The sequence below is a fragment of the Malania oleifera genome, chromosome 6, assembly GCF_029873635.1.
Source record: "Malania oleifera isolate guangnan ecotype guangnan chromosome 6, ASM2987363v1, whole genome shotgun sequence".
In the NCBI taxonomy this organism is placed as follows: domain Eukaryota; kingdom Viridiplantae; phylum Streptophyta; class Magnoliopsida; order Santalales; family Ximeniaceae; genus Malania; species Malania oleifera.
In genome coordinates, this window is record NC_080422.1 from 21799496 (window position 1) to 21821708 (window position 22213).

Consider the following 22213-nt stretch of genomic DNA (forward strand, 5'->3'; position numbering starts at 1 on the left):
TCAAACCTCAAACTCTCCCAACATTTCTCTCTCAAATTTTCTCCCCACTCTTCTTTCCCTAAGCAATTCTTTTTTTCTTTTTTTCTGTCTCTCTCTGTGTGTGTCTGTTACCCTTCTAAAGCTCACTATAAATAAAGTTAGGGGATCAATTTAATCAATTTTGATTTGATTAATCAAAATCTAACTAATCTATTAAATTTAAGTTAAATGATTCAAGTTACTATACATTAAATTCTAATTTTACCCACATGTAAATTGTGTAATCACACATGTCTAATTTCATTTTTTTCCTTTTGTGCTTGCAAGTTTAAAAATGATAGCCCACTAGATTTTCTTCTTTTTAAAAGAAAAAAAAAATATCCAATTTTTTTTCATTTTCCCTATATTCAAAATTTTTTCTATATTTTCTCATTTTATTGAATTAATGGATATTTACACAATTATGCATAAATTCCAAAAATTGGACTAAGAAAAAATCCAAATGGGCACTAGAATTAGGCCAAAAAAAAATAAATTCTACTATATAAACCCCAAATAAAATGAGGTGTCTACAAGAAAGATATAAAATAATAATAAAAAAAAAAACAAAAAATTTTTGTGATGCTTACTATAGTGAACGAACCTTTCACCACTAATAATGTTCTCATATATTTTATTTATAATCTTTTCAACATTGTGCTCCCGTATAATGGTAAATACTAAATTTTGAGTTTCAACAAATATTTCAATAATTATCCTTGTATAATTTCAAATTAAAATGAACAAATGCATTAATAAAAATATTGAAATAAAATTATAAAGAAATTAAATTATTTATATAAATAGATCATAAATAAACAAAGTAAATAATTTATAATCCATACAGTTTAATTTCAGTCCATTCTATTCATACCACTCTTTTGGCTTTTAACACGTGTACTTAATTGGCGGCGACGACGCCTACCTCCGCGTCGCTAATAGGAGTAGCCGAGCAGGCTTACCATTACTGACGTCACGTCGCGCCATCCAATGGGAAACCATTCCGCGTGGGCCCCACACACAAAAGGCGACGAAAGTGGCCCCGAGCTTTTCAACCCAGTGATGATGAGTATATCATGCGGCTGAGGGGCTGAGTCTAGGGTTAATGATGGCTTTTTGGACCACCGGATGTGGACATTTCGTATCGGACGGTCCAAGACCGACAATCACCCCGATGATCTGTACTTACTGTGCTCGGCCCCACTTGAGCTAAGCTAAGCCCCGACCCGATCCGCTCTAGTGGGCCCATATTTTTTTGGGTCTTTTTAAAATGAGAGAGCAGCCAAAACGATCCGCTCTAGTGGGCCCATATTTTTTTGGGTCTTTTTAAAATGAGAGAGCAGCCAAAACGATCCGCTCTAGTGGGCCCATATTTTTTTGGGTCTTTTTAAAATGAGAGAGCAGCCAAAACGATCCGCTCTAGTGGGGCCCAAATTTTGTTGGGTCTTTTTGAAATGAGTGGGCAGCCGAAAATTGCGTAACGGGCCATCCATCAGTCTGACATTATCTGTCACCCGGCAACCAAATTTGACTTAATTCCTCGCAGCCTATTTTATTTTATTCGTTTCAATTTTCGTCGTTAAAAACGTTACGGCGTTGCCGACAATTTTTTTTTTTGTTTTTTGAAATGACAGGTTGCTTCGTCGACCAAATCCATCCATATCTTCTACAAATAGTTTCGAAAATGTTTGCATTAAATTGTAAATTATTATTATTTAAAAATTGAATATGCGTGTCATATAATAGTAGATTATGTTTAAAAAATTTTATATGTAGATCTTAAATTTAAATTATATAAAATATAAATAAAAAATATATTACGTTTCATTAAATCCATATAAATATAATTTAAGATCTAAAATTTGTGCACTGAAACGCGGCTTTATACCTTATATCTCATTCTTTATCTACCATAAAATATTTTTAAAAAAATATTTGTACTCTTTTGCCCTTAACACACATTAAGTAGTCTAAGAGGATGTTCGATAAAATTAAGTTCTAAACACTGAATTCAAATATAACTTTATGAACTAGTTATGAATTGAACATGAATTGTTCGATGAATTTAAAATCTAACTTATTTTAATTTTTTGGTATCTAATATCGAACACGTGTTGTCTTTTAATTTTAATTGCCAAAGCTTAGGAACATAAATATTTGATAAAATTATTAAGCAATTACATAAACCAAAGTTTTTTTATCTAACATAAATTATAATTTCTAGTCATATATTTAACTAATAATTATAAATAAATGTAATATATTTTGTCACTATAAAAAAATTAAATTTATTATTTTATTTTAAATAACTTGGGTAATGATTTTTATTTTTATCATTTTCATTTTCTTAAAAGGGATAACATTGGAAATGAGACCTCTAAATCATAATCAGACATATTTCCATGTCCGACTATGTAATAACTTAAAAAATATAGAATAATAATAATGGTCATTTAATTAATATAAAAATGAAAGTGTTTCTCTGTTAGTATCCTTGATTCCATGTTTGATATCTAAAAAAGATCATGTCTAAGCGAGTGCTCAAGAATCATTGCGGTTTAGTCGTTCCCTAGAGGTCGGTCGGTTTGATCAAAATGGAATTTCATTGGATAAACAGGATAGACACTACTTATACACGTAAATAAGTACATATATATAAAATAATATTTTGACTAACATAATTTGTAAAAATCTATAATAATAATAATATTATTATTATTATTATTATTATTATTATTAATATAAGTATCCTATGCGGGCACACATGACCGTGTGGGACCCACATGAGGCATGAAGTCGTGTGAGGTTCATATGAGTTCCGAAGTTATGTAGGACTCATAAAACTGTGTGAGGACTATTAAAGTTACGTAAGATCCACTTGAATTTCAAAGTTGTATGGGACCCACAAGACCATGGGGGGCCCATATAAGTTTTCCAAAATCGAACTTAATTCGTTTTCAAAAATATATATATACTACAACATAATTTAAAAATAATAATAATGATAATAATAATGATTTTAAAAAATAATTAATTAATTAATTAAGTAAATTAATTAAATGAAAGTGTCGGCAAGCACTCCCATTCTCCCCACATATACCCCCATCCCCATCTCATACCTCTTATCTCATGCTAATCTCATGTCCGTCCCTTTATTTAAAAAAATTATAATTTCACCCCTCTCCCCACACTTTTATAAATTCCATTTTCTTCTCCAAAATTTTCCTATAAATAGGAAACTTTCAACCTTCATTTTTCATAAAAAATTTTCAAAGGAATAGAATGATTAGTGAGTGAAAGAATTAGTGGTAGAGGGAAAATTTTTGCTATAATTAAAATTCTCACTCACCCATTCCGATTTCATTTTTTTATAAATATTCGTTGCGATCGTATCACAAGATTAAGTAAGAGATAAGTAAATTTGATTATATTATATTTTTATTTAAAATATATAGTCGAGTTTATTTGTAAGTAAATTTTGATTATATTAGTCATTTTCATAAAAATCTTCTGAATTTATTTTTACGTATATTTAATTATACTCATTATCTTTAATATACTTGCGATTATTTTTTAGTTAAGAAATGTTCTAAACCCCTTGGGTATTTTACAGAATTAATTTTTATTTAAGAAAATATTTTTAACACGAAAATTGTGTGACATTAGTTTATTTTTACGTTACATATTTCATAAAAATATAAGTAAAGATAACATGAGTTGATTTCTATATTGCGTATTTCACAAAAATATGAGTAAAAATGAGATTTTCATGATATTATTTTAATTGTATAAATTATATAATAAGATGTTTTCAAAATCCCTTATGACTCAGACGATACAGAAAATTACGAATGTTCGATACCATAATTTAAAGTTTAAACATATTAGAGTGCACCCACACTGTTTACAGAATAGTTATATATGGTAGTGGATTTCTCCTAAGTGCACACCTGGTTCCAAACCAATACTTAATAAGGAAAATCTCACTTAATGATTATGTACGTTGATTTAGTTTGACCATCCAGCCAGATAAGTCTAATTTTCAGACCGCATAACCCAGTTATGGAGGTAAACATGACTTACGGCTAACAAAAACATGATTTACGACTAGCATATCTAAGGGTGCTTTTTATAATATATGTATATACATATTTAATTATGTGTACAGAGTTATTAATGATTTGAAGGAAAAGTATATGTTTATATGAATAGGGTCATTATTGTGTCTAAATGATAATCTAAAGAAAATGTATAAAGAAAAGTATATATATATAATTAAATATTTTAGTTGTAGTTTTAAAGTTAAAAGTTTAATTTAATAGTTACAGTATATTGTTATTAAATTTTACAGTTATAGTTGAAGGTAAAAGTTTTAAGCGAAAATTTTTAAATTTACATTTATTTTAAAAGTATTTTTGAAGTTATAGTATCAAATATTATTTTACGAAATTATAAAAACTCATTTTGATCACACATTAATAATAGTCTTATTTACTTACTGACCGTCGTCTCACCCCAATCATATTTTACATTTCAGATAACTCTGAAAGACATTGAAAAGCAGGCATAACAAACTTGCGAGTGAGAATATAAAAAGAAAGTTTGATTAGAAATATTAGTATGATGTCAAATGATTATGTTTGTATAATTTTTCTTCTTTTGGAATAAATAATTGTAATACGGTTAATTAGTGCTCTGGTTTAAGAATAATCGAGTTTATTTACTTCCGCTGGAAATCAATAATAAAAAGTAAACATCTCAGATCCTTCGAAATTTGGGGTATTATAAACTCTATTAAAGGAATTTTAAGAAAATTAAAAGTTGTCATCAAATGCTCAAATATCTAATCAATTCACTTACTTAGTAAACTAATTTAGACATAACCTCTTTTCAGATGTCCTTGGACTAAATAAATGCGCACTCTTCTTTCCCTTTAACAAGTAAAAATTAATCATCAATGGTGAAATATGTGTTTTTTGTTTTTTTTTTTTTTTTTTTTGGAGAAAGGAAAGCATTAGAGAAAAAAGAGTTTCAACATGAAATAGATTCAGGATGAAATTATAGGAGTTTAAGTCTTTTCTCATCCAATTTAGGTCTATGGACTTTGTTAAAAAATAAATAAATAAATTTCACAGCTTGTTTGGTTCAACAGAATATCTATTCTTTGAAATAAAATGAAATATAGCTTAAATTTTGAATATCAAAGAATAGTTATTTCTTATGTATTCATAATTATTTTATTCAATATATAATAAGAAAAGAATAGACCTATGATAAAATTAAAAAATAATCATTCTCTATTTCTTCCTTATTATAAATTTATAAAATATTTCATATTATTATTTACTTTATAATAACTAATTGTAACTAATTTTGTTATACGCGGATGATATTCTTATTTTTGCAAATGGTGGGAAGAGGTCTATGAGAAATTTAGTTTACGCTCTGGAAAGGTATGAGAAGTGGTCGGGTCAAAAAATGAGTAAGACTAAGTCAGTGTTATTCCTCTTAAAATACATCATTCCCACTAGGAAGCATGGTTTATTGAGAATCACGGGTTTCATGGAAGGTAAATTCCCTATTTCATATTTTGGTGCGCCTTTGGTATCTGAAAAATTGTCTTCCAGGACATTGGAGCCTCTTGTGGAGAAGATTAGAAAGAAAATTACAGGGTAAAAATCTAAATTGCTCTCGTAAGGTGGAAGATTAATTTTATTAAGACATGTGTTGTCTAGCATGCCTATTCATTTGATGTCTGTTATTAAGATTTCATAGGTCACATATTCTTGCATTAACTCTCTTCTTTCAAATTTTTTTATGGAGAGAGGTGAAAGATAAAAGGAAGATTCATTGGCGCTCTTGGGAGAAAATTTGTAATCCTACCTCGAAAGGGGGTCTGGGCCTGAGAGATCTTAAGGAAGTTCAGAAATCTCTTCTCATGAAATTTGCCTTCAGATTGCTCACTTCTAACAATTTGTGGACAGATTTTTTCAGAGCTAAATATTGCAGAAAAGATCATTTATTAATAAGAAAAAGGAGACCAAATGACTCTCAGTTTTGGAAATCAATTATGGCCACCATTCCAGAAGTTATGGATAATGTTAAAATTTTGGTGAAAAGTGAGAACTCTTCTTTTTGATTTGACAGGTGGCTGTCATTAGGCCCGTTATCTGTGAGCATTAAGGATATTTTGAATAAGAAACTGTGTATTTAGAATTGTTAGCTAAATAATAATTGGAACTCTGATTTAGTACGGGAATTGGTTGGTGCTGATAAAACAAAGGAAATTTTGCAACAGGTGCCGGCGAATAAAAGTGGGCAAGATGTTTTTGTCTGGAAGCCTACCCCGGACTGTAATTTTTCTACAAAAACGGCTTGGGAGGCAGTGAGGAGCAAAAGTGATAATTTTTTTGTAGAATGACTGGTTTTAGCATTTTTTATTGCCCAGAAGAATCTCAATGTGTTTATGGAGAGTCTGGTTTAGATGCTTGACTGTACATGATAAAATTCAAACCAAAGAAATATCGATGGCTTCAACTTGTGATTACTGCATTCAGAGAAGTTAAGAAAACATTGATCATATTCTTTCTTTAGGAGAGGTGGCTTCAGAGGTTTGGCGTCGGGTTAGTGTGGCATTGAGGATTCCTTTCCAACGATCTCTTCCTTGGAAAAATAATATGGCAAATTGGTTCCACTATGCAAAAAAAATCGTCTATTAAAGGTATTTTAATCGGACTGATTCCATGTTTGATTACGTGGTGCCTTTGGAATCGAAAATGTAAAGCGAGATAGAAAGAGTTTATCAAAGTACAGATTAGATGTGGAGAAGTGTTCGATTCTGAATTAGTTTTATTGTTGAGAGCACCATTTCTTTTCAAAAATTGAAGAAGTCAGACATTAAGATTTTGAATGAGTTTCAAATTAAGCTTCAACGAGTTTGCGATAGGCTTAGAAAAATTATTTCATGGGTTAAACCTCCAGTAGGGTGGATAAAACTTAATTATGATGGGAGTTGTAGGGGCAATCCGGGTACTTCAGAAGTGGAGGAATTATTCGGGATTGCCATGGCATGATAAAAGCGGCTTTTTCAAGTTATTTTGTCAATGGTACGAATGATAGTGCAGAATTAAAAGCAATCAGAGAAGAAATTCATTTGTGTAAATATTTGCATTATGTTAATGTGATTATTGAAAGTAACTTGTGAATTATAGTTGGTTGGTTTCGGAAAGGTAGAGATGTACTTTGTGGTATCTTTGAGAATTTTGGGAGGAGCTCGTGGTAAAGTTAAAAGGAGTGAATGTCATGGTGATGCATCAGTATAGGGAAGGCAATAGTGCAGCTGATTTTCTTACTAAAGAAGGAGAAATGGGAAACAATGTAATCTACGAATAACAACATCTTCTACCACGTTATCTGAAAGGTATCCTTCGGATGGATAGGTGGGGTCTTGTTTCCATTTGTCGTTAATTCATTTCTAAAGTTTCGTTTGGTGTATTTCATTTTATTTTTTGTTGTTTTTATGTTTTTATCTCATTTGTTAGTTACTTTTAATTTTGTTTGTCCTAATTTAGTTGATTGACTTTAACTTGTAACCACGGTTTTCCTTCGCCAAAAGTGAGAGTTTATTAATAAATAATTAGAGGTTCCGCTCTCTTTTAACAAAAAAACAAAATGTAACTAATTTGTTAAAATTAATTTATTTTAAAAATAAACATCCGCAAGTCAAACGTAACCTTATAATTTTTTCCTTTATTTTCCTATAGCAATCAAAAATATTTACACTCCTCTCTCTCTCTCTCTCTCTCTCTCTCTCTCTTAAGTTAAAGCATTCAAACGAAAGAAAAAAAAAGTTGGAGAAAATTTTTTGACTAATTTATTTTTAAATATATATATTTTGTAAATCAAACATAACCTCTTCCCCTTTGTTTTACTAAAGCAATCTAAGCGTGAGAAATATTTACTCTCTCTCTCTCTCTCTCTCTCTCTCTCTCTCTCTCTCTCTCTCGTTAAAGCACTCAAACGAGAAGACAGAAAAAAGTAAGAGAAAATCTTGTTTTCTTTTTCCTTTTCCCTATCCTTCAACACCTATTTCAGCTTTGTTATTTGCACTCTGCCCCTCCTGGGCAGACATAGAATTGAGTGCCAACAAAAAGTTACCAATAAAGTTTAATTAAACAATATTAATATGCTGATCTCTCTCACGTATTATCTTTAAAAGTTCAAGCCTAGAAGAAATCTAATTTTCTAATTTAATAATATTGTCTACTATAAATAATTACCTCAGCTAGTCTTATACATGCAACCAAAAATTATTCTTCACATGGGTATTTAAACAATTTCAATGACTGCCAAATTGCCCTCCACCTAAGCTCTAAATTCAATCTGAGCCCTAATTAATTTTATAGCTTTAGCAACAATAATTCTAACTTCATCCCTAATAATCATCATTGCTACCATCCCCATGTTGAATCTTAAAATTCTATAAACAATAAAGTTAGGTTTAGCATTGTTTTGAGATTATAAATTTTTTGAGTTTAAGTTGGAATTTGTATGAATTTATAAAATTAAAAAAAATACAATTTTATCCAAACTAAAAATTTAAATTGGATTGGGAAAATACTTAGAATTGTGTATCAATTATCAAAATTGAATTAATTGACTAGTAGCGTGTATTACCATGTGAAAATTGAATTAATTATTCAATTTATAGTTTTTAGTTAATATTGAAATTCTGTTCAAATTTTTTATTTATTTTTTTAAAGTTTTTTTCACTTGATTTTACGATTTATAACCAAATAAACTAAAATTATACACCTGAAAGAGTGAACTTCTTATAATCAATAGGATTGACATTATTTACTAATTTGATTACGTGCTTGGTGTTTTTTATTCGTGTTAGATGACCACTTTACTTAAAAGTTTAAGTTTTAGTACTCCTCCGCACGTGTAACCCGAGAGTACGTGAAAAGATAAACACATGATAAATAACACCCCTGATAGAAAACATAATTATTTTTTTTAAAATACCACAATAGATGCAGGTAATGAAACTAATGAAATAAATACTTCTATGGCCTAAACTTTTCCCTGAACTCCAGGCAAGGACATGGCTCTGATACCACACGAGAGTCGGGAGCCCCAAGACCTTCCAAAGGAAAGCAACCCAATTTAGACCACATCTCCAACACAGGCCTTCCACACGGCCACTCAACGGAGAACTCGGGTCCTTCAACCAAATGCTTTCTCAGAGGAGGTCTTCGGGGACCGTACTACCTTTCTGGTGTGCAGGATCCTCATAGAGGCAAGCACAGAGCATACTCAGCGCCATGATACGATCGTTGCAAGGAACCCATTACAGTTTCGTTAAACCAGAAGTTAGCCTAACGCCACTCCTCGGTGACTTGGCAGGTTACGGGTATCCACTGTAAAGATATCCCTCGTAACATCATATAGACATTACAAGTCCATAGAAGTAAGAAGATAGAAGTCCTTCGGGCAGTTAGCCTTTAGGGGAAAGAAGGAGATTAGAAAGCCATGGAAGAAAGCAAACACTAGCTCTGATTTCAATTCAACTTGCTCTAATATCTTTCCAACTAGCTCTGCCTTACATAAGGGAAGGCAGTCCCTTTTTATAGAGGTCTGAGACCCCGAAAACTTACATGATACGCAAACAACGAGAGTGACATAAAGCAAACTAGACGGAGACATAAAGTTGGACGATGACATAAAGCAAAGTCGGTAAAGACTTTGTGGCATCGGCTGGCAACTTTGTCAAAGGACTCAACAACTGACAACTGACATAAATAAAGGTGACAGCACATGGGCGGCTGCATTTGTGCGGGAGTGACCCACCACCTTTAATTATGCAAGACTTATTGACGCGTCAAGCCAACAAACTTGGACTTTAAGCAAACTTACAGCACACACAGACATAGGACGGCCCACCATTGTGGACTTTAACACTAATAATACATAAAGTAGACACGGACATGGCCTGTCATTTTGGACTTCTGCATGATGGTGAGAGATTCAGGTTGACGTAGTCTTCATCCGTTATCTGTCCATGAATCGGATGGTAGAACGTCATATTCTTGTATGGGTTGTCTTCATCATCTGTGTCCATCGAATCATCTGGAGGGTCTGGTGGCTTTGGAGCAGGAATCTCGTCAGGGATGAGGACGACGAGTTCAGAGCAGGACTTCAGGTCATTCAATTCACAGAGGTGGTTCAGCAGTGAGAACTTGTATCTTGGCCAGGTAGAAAGGTTGTACAGAGTATCCCATTCATATGCTTGATTCTGGGACCATAACAGCTTTCTGGTAGGATTGTAGAAACACGGTCGATGGAGTATGAAAATACTGTATACGGCTTCTGCTTCCGCTGGGTCCATCTTCCATAAGTTGTGGTTTCTCATTAGAGCTGTTAGCTTCTTTCTCCATGTAGATAGTGGATTGAACAACTGGAGGAAGGTCCAGAATAGTGATTTCTGGTTAGCTGGATCATGAAAATGGGCATACGTCTCCTGTAGAGGGATGAATACAGCATGTACCTGCAAAACAGAAATATACCAGAGATACCATAATACATGTTTGTGGAAGGAGGATGGTTCGATGACGTATGGGTTAAGAAATGGGTAGGCTGGAAAGGTAGGGTATTGGCCTATAGTCTTGGCATAGTGATAATAGGAGATTTTTGCACAAGATTTGATTTTATCTGGATCAGTGAGGTCAGGTTCCATTTCTGGAGGAAAGTGGATATGGGTAGAGGCACTTAGGTAAAGCAAATCAGGAGGAGAGGATGAGGACGAAGCCATGAGTATCAGTGGTATGGCTTGGTGGCTGGTAATGAGGAAGGCTGTTTTCCTGGGGCGAGATAACATGTCTGCGAGAACATTATGGTCGCCTTTTATATGCTTCACGGAGAAGTCATATCGGGAAAACCAGTCTTTCAATCTGAGTATCTGCGGATCAGGGAGAATCTTATTGTGGAATTCAAGCATCTTCGGAAAGGATGAGTTGTCCATTTCGACAGTGAAGTGCTTCGATCTGACGTAAAAGTCAAACTTTTGGATTCCATTTTTCACCGCAATTATCTCCTTGAATACGGTGTGATAATGTTTCTGTGAGTCTTTGAATTCTCCGCTTGCGTGTCCACAGTAGGCTCTTCTGTTGTCCTTATCTTCAAGTAACAGTGCACCCCAATAATGATCACTTGCGTCTGACTGGAGGATGAGATTGCCGGTAGATGGAATAGTCAGAGGCGATGGATCCTTGACAGCTTTTTTCAAATGTTTGACAGCACTTGTCTGATCAGGGCCCCATGGTGGAGGCTTCTTTTTCAACAGCTGTGACAGGGAGCTGGTGTGATGGCTTGCGTGCGGGATGAAGTCTCTGATATAATTAATTATGCCAAGAAATTGTTGAATTTCTTTGACAGAAAGATTAGTATCTGGAAACTTCAATAATTGTTCTACGAGATGTGGACCTGGGCAGAGGTACCGTGGGAAATTTTCATCCCCAAGAAATCAATTTCTTTTTGTCCAATCACGCCTTTCTTTTCTGATAACATGATCCCGTACTGTGATGCCAGCTGGTGGAAATGTTCAAGAAGCTGATGGTGTTCTGCATGACTTTTTAAAAACAATAATATATCATCGATGTATATCAACATACTATGCAAAATAGGATTGAAGATCCTAGTCATCGCTTTTTGAAACAGTGACGGCGCGATCTTTAAACCGAAGGGTAAAACTGTCCATTGGAATTGTTCATTCGGTATACAGAACGCTGTCTTGTATCTGTCATCTGGGTGAATGCCGAGTTGCCAAAATGCACCTTTAAGATCAAACTTTGAAAATATCTGTGCTTCAGCAAGATGGATGAACTGTGTTCTTGCTTTTGGAATAGGGAACTTGTCATCCCTGATGAACACGTTCAACGGCTTATAATCAATAACCAATCTCTTTTTTCCTCTGATCTTCTCTGATCTTTTTTCAACATAGAATGCTTGACATGCCCAAGAGGAATTAGTTGGTTCGATTAGACCTTGTCTTAATAAAGAATAACATTCTTCTCTGGCAAGCTTAAGGTCTGAAGGAGACATTCCCGGATGTGTAGCCTTAGTTGGACTAACATCTTCATTGAGCTTGAAGGAAATGTGGATGAAGAAATCTGGGTTTTTCCAAAGAGGATGATCATGAATGAACTGATCATGACTTTCAGCACATAACTTCAGAAGTTTGTTTTGGATGGACTGGAAATCTGGATAGAAATACGAAAGAGAATAAATCTTGTTTGTCTGGGTAAAGGGCTTGAATTCTCTTTTGTACTTAATTCCAGTGAGAAGAATTCTTAATGATTTCGAAAGACAATAAACATCCCAACCTAAAAGAACATCCTTTTGAGGGAGTGGACTACCGATTACCTGAGTCCAAATGATGCAATTAGGAAGGAGTTTAATCCCAATTTTGTTTTTGGAAATCAAAGAGGTTGTAAAGATTTGATCATTAGCTGCTCTGAAAAACTGAGTATGGAAAGACCAACAGTCTGATGGTAAGACTTTAGGATTGATCATGGTCTTATGAGATCCTGTATCAATGAATGCAACAGCAGGAATAGGTTTACCATGTTTTTCAGGAATGAGCTGGATCTGGACATGTGGACTGATTTGAGGATTCTGGGAAAATAGAACAGGCTGGACTGGTTGAATCTGAAGAGATTCATCTGTCTGATAATCATTGTCTGAATCAGAAGTTTCTGAATCAGTGAGGACGAGAACTGTTTCCTCTGTCATCTCTTCTTGCTCCGAAAGAATAGATTCTGCGTCTGCATCTAATTCTTCATTTTGTAACTGTTGAGCAAGCTTTGCAGACTTTGTCCTGTTCTTCGGGCACTGTTTTGCATAGTGTCCTTTCTTCTTGCAGATGAAACAGCGAGGAGATTTGTCATGTCCTCTTCTGTTCTTCTTCTTGAAAAATCTGAATCTTTTCTTCTTTCTGTGATCTTTCTTTGACAGTTTGTCAGAACCGTAGTCTTTGAAATGCTTCTTCTTCTTGGGACTACAGATGCAATTCTTTTCTTTGCATTTGATCTGTAGGTAGGGCTTTTTGCATTGCTTTGTGAATTTATGGTTCTGCTTGATCATCTTTGAGAATAGCTGATGAGTGTCACACAACTTCTCAAGGGCTGTGAGTGCCAGTTGATGAATTTCTCCAAGAGAGATTTCTTTGAGAGGTCGAGAGAGTGAAGCGATCTTTCTCTGTAAGTCTGGCTGGATATCTTCTGGTAATGAATTAATATAAACCTGTCTGAGATTATCATCATGAAATCCACCAGGAAGATAATACCGTTTAGACATTCTTTGATAATGAAAATCAAGATCCTTCTTCTTTAAAGAGCAACATCTCATTTCAAAATATTCTTGACGAACAACGTTGGCGTGAATGTCTGGATCACCAACAAATTCTCTGTAAAGTGTTCCCAATGCAAATGAGGGAATCTGGGAATTAATGAATGTAACTTGTCTGAATTCACCAAGACTTTGAAACCAATCTCTTAGTGTACCAGTAAATCTGGATGTAAATTCAACAAGAACTGATTGTAATGTGTTCCCGGGCTTTGAGAGTTGGAGATCAATCCATGCACCAAATTCACCAATTCTGTCTCTCCATTTGGTCGGAGGTAATCCGTCAAAAGAGAACCATGAGTTGTTGTTTGAATGATGAGGAGCCGATTGAAGAGGAGCCGAGGTGGCTTCCGAGGGTTCTTCCACAATAGGGACTGTGGTATCGGACTCGTCATGGAAATCTTGAGTTATGGACGATCCTGGTTCTGTGGGAGATGCCATCATCATGCTGGTAAGATCAGTGATCTCTTGATCTGTGGATGAGGAAGATGTTTTGGCTTCAGTGGAAGCATCACTGTTATCTTCAATAGGCATTTCAGGAATTGGGTCAGCAAGGAAGGATGGAGATTGATCAGGTGAAACAAATGGGCTTTTGAGTTTCTGATCAACATGTTCAGGTGGCTGATGAATAGGTTCAGGTGGCAAAGGTTTTGCTAGGATTGGAGATCTGTGAGCAACAGGAGCTGCTGGAATAAGGGAATGTTTTCTCAGGATTTCAACAGTAGATTTGAAGTGTTTGGAATAATCAGGCTGTCTGTAAGATGGTGTTGGTGGTGATTGAGGAATGAAGGAATATGATGGAGCATATGGAAATGCTTTTGGTGTGTAGGTTGGTGTAGGAGGAGCTGGACGATATTCTCGTTCAATCTGTGATACTTCTTCTCTGAGTCTTCTGATTTCTTCTTCTTTAGCACTGAATAAAGAGCCAAAGTAACCTTCAGAGATGAAATGTCTGAGTTCAGAACTAAGAACATCGATTCTCCTTTTAAGATCATCATATAATGCTTCAATTCTGGAATCAAGGGTATCAAATCGTTGATTCATCTGAGCGCCATGGTTGATGAGTCTGTCAACTCTGTTGTCAATGGCATTCAGCGTCGTGTTCTGTGTTCTAGCATTCTGGGTTTGCCAGTTCAGAACTTGTTCAGCTTGTGATGGAAGTTTCCTTGATTCGTCTGGTTGAACTTCAGAGGGTTGGATGAATGGTCTAGAGTGAAGGTTGGAATCGTATGATCTGGGTTCCAAGGGTGGAAACTGTTTGTCATATGGAGAAGCCATGAAACAAGGGATTGGCTGAATTTCTGGAGGTTTGAAAACTGAAGTTTGGTAGGGTTCAGGTTGTTAAGGTTCTGGTTCTGGTTCTTCAGGAGGAAGGAGACCTTCTTCTCGAAGAATTTCAAGGGCTCTATCATAGATCCACAAGGGTTTTGGTTTTGGATCTGGACGTCGGATGCCTATCCATGGGCTGGATGGGTCATCGGGTTTTCTGTAGGGAGAAAACGGCTTGCAGGATGGTTTAGTTTCTCTTTGTTGTGTTTGGCGACATGAGCAGTCTGGATCGCACATGGATGGGTCAACATCCCATATGAAGTGACCTTCAATCTTGTCTGTGTAGATAGGAGATCCGTCTGCTTCAACATGACTGACTGGAATGTCATCCTCGAAAGTAACAGGCTTTATCATTAATGACTGGAACACCGGAGGTGTACTGGATGATGCTATATCTTTCGGGTTGAAAACTGTCTTTACCATACCATCTGGGAGTCTTTGGAATTTTGGATCTGAAAGATGGATTGGTGAGGACTGTTGATGAAGCTGCTCATAGCTGGAGATCCATTCAAGAGGAATGAGATCTTTCAGTTCTTCTCTAGGTATTTGCCGTGGGATCTGCAGAATGGTTGGAACGTCATCTTCTCATTCCGCAGTGATCAGAATGGTATCTTCGGACTGTCCTGGTAGAGGAAGATCAACGGCGTGATCTTGGAGTCTGTAGATCAGTTGATGATGCAGAGTAGCCATGTAGGCTGATGAGACTTGTGGAGCGCCAGTGATCTGCAGTTGAACCTTCATACAGTTCCTCAGGTTCTTGTCTCTAAGAGGAATGTTGAAGTTGGGAAAGAATGTGAGACACACGCTACCAGCTTGGAGAGTGGTTAGCGAGGTACCGATGGCTGCATGTTCATACTGCGTATACGTCGTATTCAGCAAAGTGATTCTGGCGGTGACCGGAAGACCTTTTCTGCCATGGAGTGTCAGTAAGAGTCTGACAGCACCAAAGTGAAGATGTGTGTAGCCTTCTCGAATCCACTGGTTGATGAGATCTTGATCGCGTTCAAGATCGACATACTGTTCTTTAGTTGTGGCTGGGATAAGGCACTTGTCAAGAGCGGTTGTCTGTACAAACTCTTTGACTTATGGTCGGTTGTGAGAGATGAGAAGTGTACGTACTTGATTGGCTAAAGACTTTTTCCTTCTAAATATATTGTAAGAATTTACAAGAAGAAGAGAGGTTTCCTGTATTTGTGCAGAATCAGGAATATACGAGTATTCTACTGGGTTTGTAATCTTTGAAGAAGTGGTTTTCTTAATAGTGGAGGGTAGAGAGATGGAAGAAGAGAGTCGAGCAGGTGTAATATCTGAGTTTTGTGAATGAGAATCCATGGTTAATGAATTTCCCCTTTCAGCTATTTGCACCTCAGTACTTCTATAATTTACTTCTATGGCCTAAACTTTTCCCTCTTGTAAATCCTTACAAAATGAATACCCACTTTAACGTCAACCACTTGGGTTTTATATTTGTGCCCCCCAACCTTGACATAGGTTGGTTTTTTTTTTTTTTTTTTTCTTACTTTTGATAGTGTAGTCGACTAGATAAAATTTAAAAAGTTTATTGATCAACCATTTTTGGTGAGATGAAAGAGTCCTTTTTCCTTTATTTTTTTTTTTTCTTCTTTGAAAATATTCTAATACTCGTGCAAACATTTTTCAAGATTCCTAAAATACAAGCATATTGTGCTTCAAAATTTTCTCCAGAAATTCTAGAACCCTTTAAACATTCCCTCTGTTTTTTGGCGTAAAAAAAAAAAAATCACTTTTGTATAAAAATTTAATTCAAAAGGAAATAATATTACAATTTTAATTTGGGCTTTGAGCAATACAAAATATTAACATTGGGCGTGGATTAAAAACAGCTATGGCTATCATTCATAAAATTAAGACAGATAAGAAAGCAAAAGTGCCAAGGAAATTTTGGAGAAAGAAATTTCATTGTAATTTTCATTTCCGTTTCTAACTTTAAGAAAAATAATTTCTCTAGGGTCCATTGGATTAAGATTTATTCCAGAAAAGGAAAGTAAAGCAAATTATTAATTAAATTCATTTGTTATTATATTTTCTTTCCGGATCAAATACCATTAATACTGATAGAATTAACAAAAATCAAATGTTTGATTTGTTAAATATTTAATTTCTTTCTCACTGCAAAATAACCATGAAAAAATAAATTGCCTTACAATTTTATTTTCTTTCACTAACATTTTCAACTTCCAAACTTACACTTGAAGAAGGAAATATAATTTGATAATTTTATTTAAAGGGTGACCTAAGATGAAGTGGATTGCAAAAGAACCAGAGTAAATTCTAAAACTCTGGTTTCTAAATCTCTTCTAATGATGGGAATAATACTTTTCTTTTCCTCATTTTAATATTTTTGATTCACCAAATGCCTATTTCTAATAATAAATTGTTAAGATATCTACACAAAAAATAAAAATTTATTATAGTAAAGCAAATAACAATGGAAAAAACGAAAAAAAAAATATTTATGAAGCCATACCAAGAAATAGACAAACAAAAACTATTCTCAAAATTAATTTCTATCTATTCCCTCTTCCACATTGAATGGTATATTACAAGCTTCTGCGAGAGTAGCAAAAATAAAATAAAATCTTTGGCTTATTTGGGAAGAATGTGGGTGGCTTATATCCCCAATTTCGCTTCTTCTAAAGCAAAAACTATAGCTAGCACTCCTACATTACTTTTGCGCATGCATCAAACTGCGTCACTGGGATAGAGATGCCGTGGAATCAGCTAGCCAAAATTTTCAATCAAAAAGCTGCACGGGGAGTTGAAGTTCTTCCATAAGCGACACTTAAATAGGACAATAGACTAAAGGAAGCTAAAGCAGCTATGGTTTGGTATCAGTTTGATCTTTTGCAGCACAAGGAAACTGGCTCTATTTATCTTATGCAAATGCAAGCTTACAAGTATACCTACACCTTTTGATTGCCGAGGATATTTGCAGGTAAAAATCAAGGATTGAAATGGTTGCAACTTGCAGTTAATTCTGCAGGGGCTAAGACTGAAGCTGGAGTTCTCCTTAGTCATTTTTCAGAAGCCCAAGATTACTTAAATAAGTTGATACCATTCTGCAGACTTTGGCTCCTAAAAATAAAAGATATCCTATCCATGCCTCTGATTTCAGGCCAGAAACTCATCCTAATCTCCTCTATAAATGCACGGCAAAAATTATGGCCAACCTTCAAGTCTGTTTGCATTCAGGACAAATCTTGTTGGCCCAAGAATTACTTCAAGATCACCACAAGGGCAATGGTCCTTCTGGGATTGCTTTACAAGAGAATATTAGAAAAACCTTTCTCATTTGACTGGGGGCTTTCTATTCATCTTCACTTTAATATTTACTCTCCTATTTTGTTAACTGGATCAAGGAGTGCATTTCTGCCCCTTTATTTTCCTAAAACGCAAATGCCTCCATGGAAGGTTTAGGGCAAGGAGATCAAATTCCTCCCTGCCTCTGTTACACCATTATTGAGACTCTTGCTAAGTTGCTCAAAGAGCTTCTATTTTTTCGTGCCCAAAGTTTGATAGTAAATGTAGCAAGGTAAGAATTATCAATCTCAATTTTTCAGATGACCTACTATGTTTCACCTCATGGGGATGTTACCTCTGCTGCCAGCATTAAAATGTTCTGAATATTTTAAATCACCTTCCTGGATTGAAAGCAAACACATCTAATCAGAACTGTTGACTGCCAGCCTTCCCCATCCATCAAGCAAGCTATAGTGCATATTTTGGGTGTTCTTGAAGGTATTTTGCCTGTAAAATACCTTCACTTACCCTCAGTTACTAAGAGAATCAGCTAGTATGACTGAGCTGTTAATAGAGAAAATTTATAACAGTATTTCACTCCTGGCTCATAAGCATCTCTTATGCTGGCAGCCTTCAATTGATCAAATATTCAAATCCATTCTCTTTAAGTATTCAACACAACTGGTGTTCACCTCTTGTTATCCATAAATCATTTGTTGAGGATCTTGGGCAGAGAAGCTTTCCTTTCAAGAGGAATGATTGAAAAACAAATAGTTGCACTGCTAAGACATCAAATCTTTGTAATCCTTATATTGAGGGAGATCTGGAGCTTAAATTGGTGGCTAACACTAACGAAGCCTCAATTTTCAGAATGATAAGGACCATTTTGATCCTATACTTTTTGTGGCTCACTTGAATATATATTAATTCCACAGAATTGCACATGGACTTGAAGGAAGATACAGAGGTGCCCCTGTATTAAAAGTTATCTTCGCAATGGATGAGATATACCAATATTAGTGGAAAATTGGCATCGTGGTAGTCCTTTTTTTCCTGACCTATGGTGCTCAACTTCCAATGGATTTTGGACTCCCTAATGAAGCTAAGGTCGATGGTTTAATAGGAGATCATAATTCATAGGCCTGGCCAAGGACTTTTATCTCCTAGTCTTAATGATATTACATCCAAAACCCCTCAAAAGTTTTTTCTAATGAGGCTGTAGATGATACCATCCTCAGGGAACCTGTTTCTACTGGCATTTTCCTAGTTTAAACAACCTGGGAATCCTAGAAAGTGGTTAACTAGGTTAACATATTGCGGTTCAAGAAAAAACATGTGCCTAAGCTTGTATAAACTGATGGTCATTGTGAACAAAATCATTACTTTGGATAAACTGGTATAATGGGGCAGGGCAAACTCTTCTACCTGCACTCCTTATCATGATGTTAGAAGACGAGAATACCTGTTCTTCAGCTGCCAGATTTCTAACATATATGCAGGGCATTTGCTCAGAGGGTTTTCCTTGTTCATATAGTGATTTCTTCCACAAGTACCAGCAACTCTCTAGCCTCTCTAGTCTGCAGATTGGTCTGGGCAGCCACAGTTTATCACATTTGGAAGGCTAGGAATTAAAACTATAAAAGAACACTCCTGCTGACATAAACTCTGTTGTTCACTTTGTTCATAAATTTTCGTTTAAGGATAGGGGACAAATGTTTGGGCTTTAAGAAAATCAGTTCCTCTGGGTGTAATTCAAGACTCGTATCTGTAGTAAGGCTTGGTTCCTATTATCCTTTTTGCTTGCTGTACTTTTGCTTTAAGCTTAATGCATACATACATAGTGTAACCATCAAGATGAAAGCACTCTAAAAACTAGTACAGGGGTTTATGAGTTTTTAGATTTTGACGTTCCTTATTTTTATAATTTTTTTTTCTTTGCCCCTTTTTTGGGTTAGCATTTTATCCTCTTAACTTTTGCTCTCTATTACATTTTTTTTCCTGAAAACAAAAACACTATTTTCTCCCTGTTATCTATTCTACTTACAAGAACTAGGCTTAGCTTCTTAAAGGATATGGGCCAGGCCTATATAGAATAACTGATAAGCCTAAGCAATTGGGTTGGTAGGCCGGTCGTGTCAGAGACCTCACCTTTAAATGGCTTTTTATAAATTTTGATCATAATATAGTTGTACACATTCACCTCTACTCTTCTATTCTAGTTATTGTTATCAGCATCTCCTTGGAGCGACATGGTTCACTCCCCTTTAAATGTTGTTGACTGCAAGAAATAATATTTTGATACCTGTGAACGTTATTATTGATTATCCCTGTCGTCTGCACCTTGACAAAGGTTTTGAAGCAAGTTATCTCTCTCTCTCTCTCTCTCTCTCTCTCTCTCTCTCTCTCTATATATATATATATATATATATATATATATATATAAAATACATGCACACATGCACACACATTTAAATTATCTTGTGCGCATAATAAAATACTAGGAGAGGTACAAGGTGCCCCAATAATATAGTAGAAAAAAAAATGTCGTAGATTAGAGTCTAGTTACTCAAGATAGTGTAGTTTAGGACTGGTTGAGTTGTGCTGGGTCCTTAATTGGAGACTATATCCACACCACCCCCTAGTAATTGCTTTTAGCAGGTGAGGCACACTAATGAGTTTGGCTAACAGAGGAATTTAAGCACCACTGAGCCCAGAAGAAGTTTGACAATTCATAGTGCTAACAGTCCAGACATTGTAGAAACCAGCAAAGCTTTTAAGAAGCATTTCTTTCATCAAGCCGAAAAGAAACCATTGAATGTGCTATACAAAGCTTTATGGGCGTACATTCAATAAGGAACTAGACATCTGTGAAAAAGAAAACAACATTGAACATGCCATTGTAAGGAACTACCCATCCAAAGTGAATTGGATGTGCAATTTAAAACCCAAAGATTTTCATAACTCCAAGCCTTTTTTTTCCATTCTCAGTACCTGTCTCAGCACCTAAAAGGGCAGCCTCATAGATATTTCCTTGCAAGGGCTCGAACTTTTGTATCAAAATGTGACGACGCAATGCGAGAACCGGGTAAATATAGGGGATTAAGAAGGATCTGAAATTGTCAAACAGAATAATTAATGAGTTTCAGAAAATAAACCATTCAAAACAAAAGGAACAATGAAAAGGAAATCAAAAAACAGAACAGAGAACGCACACGCCCTCGCATGAGCACAAATACACAAAAAGATCTAAGTCTCTATGGAATTGTAATTGCAGGGATTACAAGTTTAGAGGATGCCAAATAGCAATCACGCCACTAGCTCAAAAAAAGGGTAAAATGGTGAGTTGTAAGAGTCAGGACAGCTGGTTTTCTTACACCCAATGTTTTGAAAACCGGAATAGAGTGGCCCATTAAACCAGCCAGACAGGGAGCTGGTCTCCTTTCCAGATTGGGGTGAATATGTTATTTGATTAAAAACAAACTTCGGTGAAATTGGATTGAACCGGTGAACTGAGCAAACCAGATGAACTGGACAGAACCAGGTTCAACCAACTTCTATAAATGAGCGGCTGGTTTTTATTGATTTAGCACTCTCGGCAAATGATAATGACTCAGGCCTTTGAGAAGTTTTCAACCTTCTAAGTTCTCATTCCTAGTGAGCCTCTGGAGCTGCTTCTCAGCCGCCAGTTCTATATCTCAGAAATTTCAGTTCCACGTTGTATATTTGATATTCAAGGGGAGCTTAGGCGCAATGTAAGGTTGTCGCCGTGTGACCTGAAGGACACGGGTTCGAGGCGTGGAAACAGCCTCTTGCAAAAATGCAAGGTAAGGCTGCGTACTATAGACCTATTGTGGTCCACCCCTTCCCCAGACCCGGCATACGTGGGAGCTTTGTGCACCGGGCCGCCATTTTTTTGTTGTATATTTGATATTCAGGTAGCACCCCCCCCCCCCCCCCCCAACTCCCCAACGCATCTCCAATTTGTTGAATGTCAGAGCCCCCTCTGCAGATTGCAAAGCTAATGCTACAGCCCGTCTGAAGCTCTCATGTCATTGTTGCTAGCAAAGCCAACTGCCCCTTCTTGAAATTAATTTTTGGATTTAAAACAAAAGATATTGTATTTTGAAGATTAGAGAAATGGGTTTTCTTCATTTTTAATAAAAGTTTTGTTGTATTGACTTCT

General features: G+C 35.5%; 1 protein-coding gene across 2 annotated transcripts in view; it reads right to left on the reverse strand.

Moving 5' to 3' along the window:
* Positions 1-20792: 20792 nt before the first annotated feature.
* Positions 20793-22213, reverse strand: part of LOC131157188 (uncharacterized) — a 30876-nt gene continuing 29455 nt past the window's right edge. Inside the window, exons 6-7 of one of the 2 annotated variants that reach the window (XM_058111159.1) lie at positions 21022-21140; positions 20793-20895 (exon numbers count right to left, since the gene is read on the reverse strand). In XM_058111159.1, the coding sequence (XP_057967142.1) occupies positions 21048-21140 (93 nt within the window). In that variant the 3' untranslated portion in view covers positions 20793-20895; positions 21022-21047. Of the gene's footprint in view, positions 21141-22213 lie in introns of both variants that reach the window. The other variant, XM_058111160.1, reaches the window with a different exon arrangement.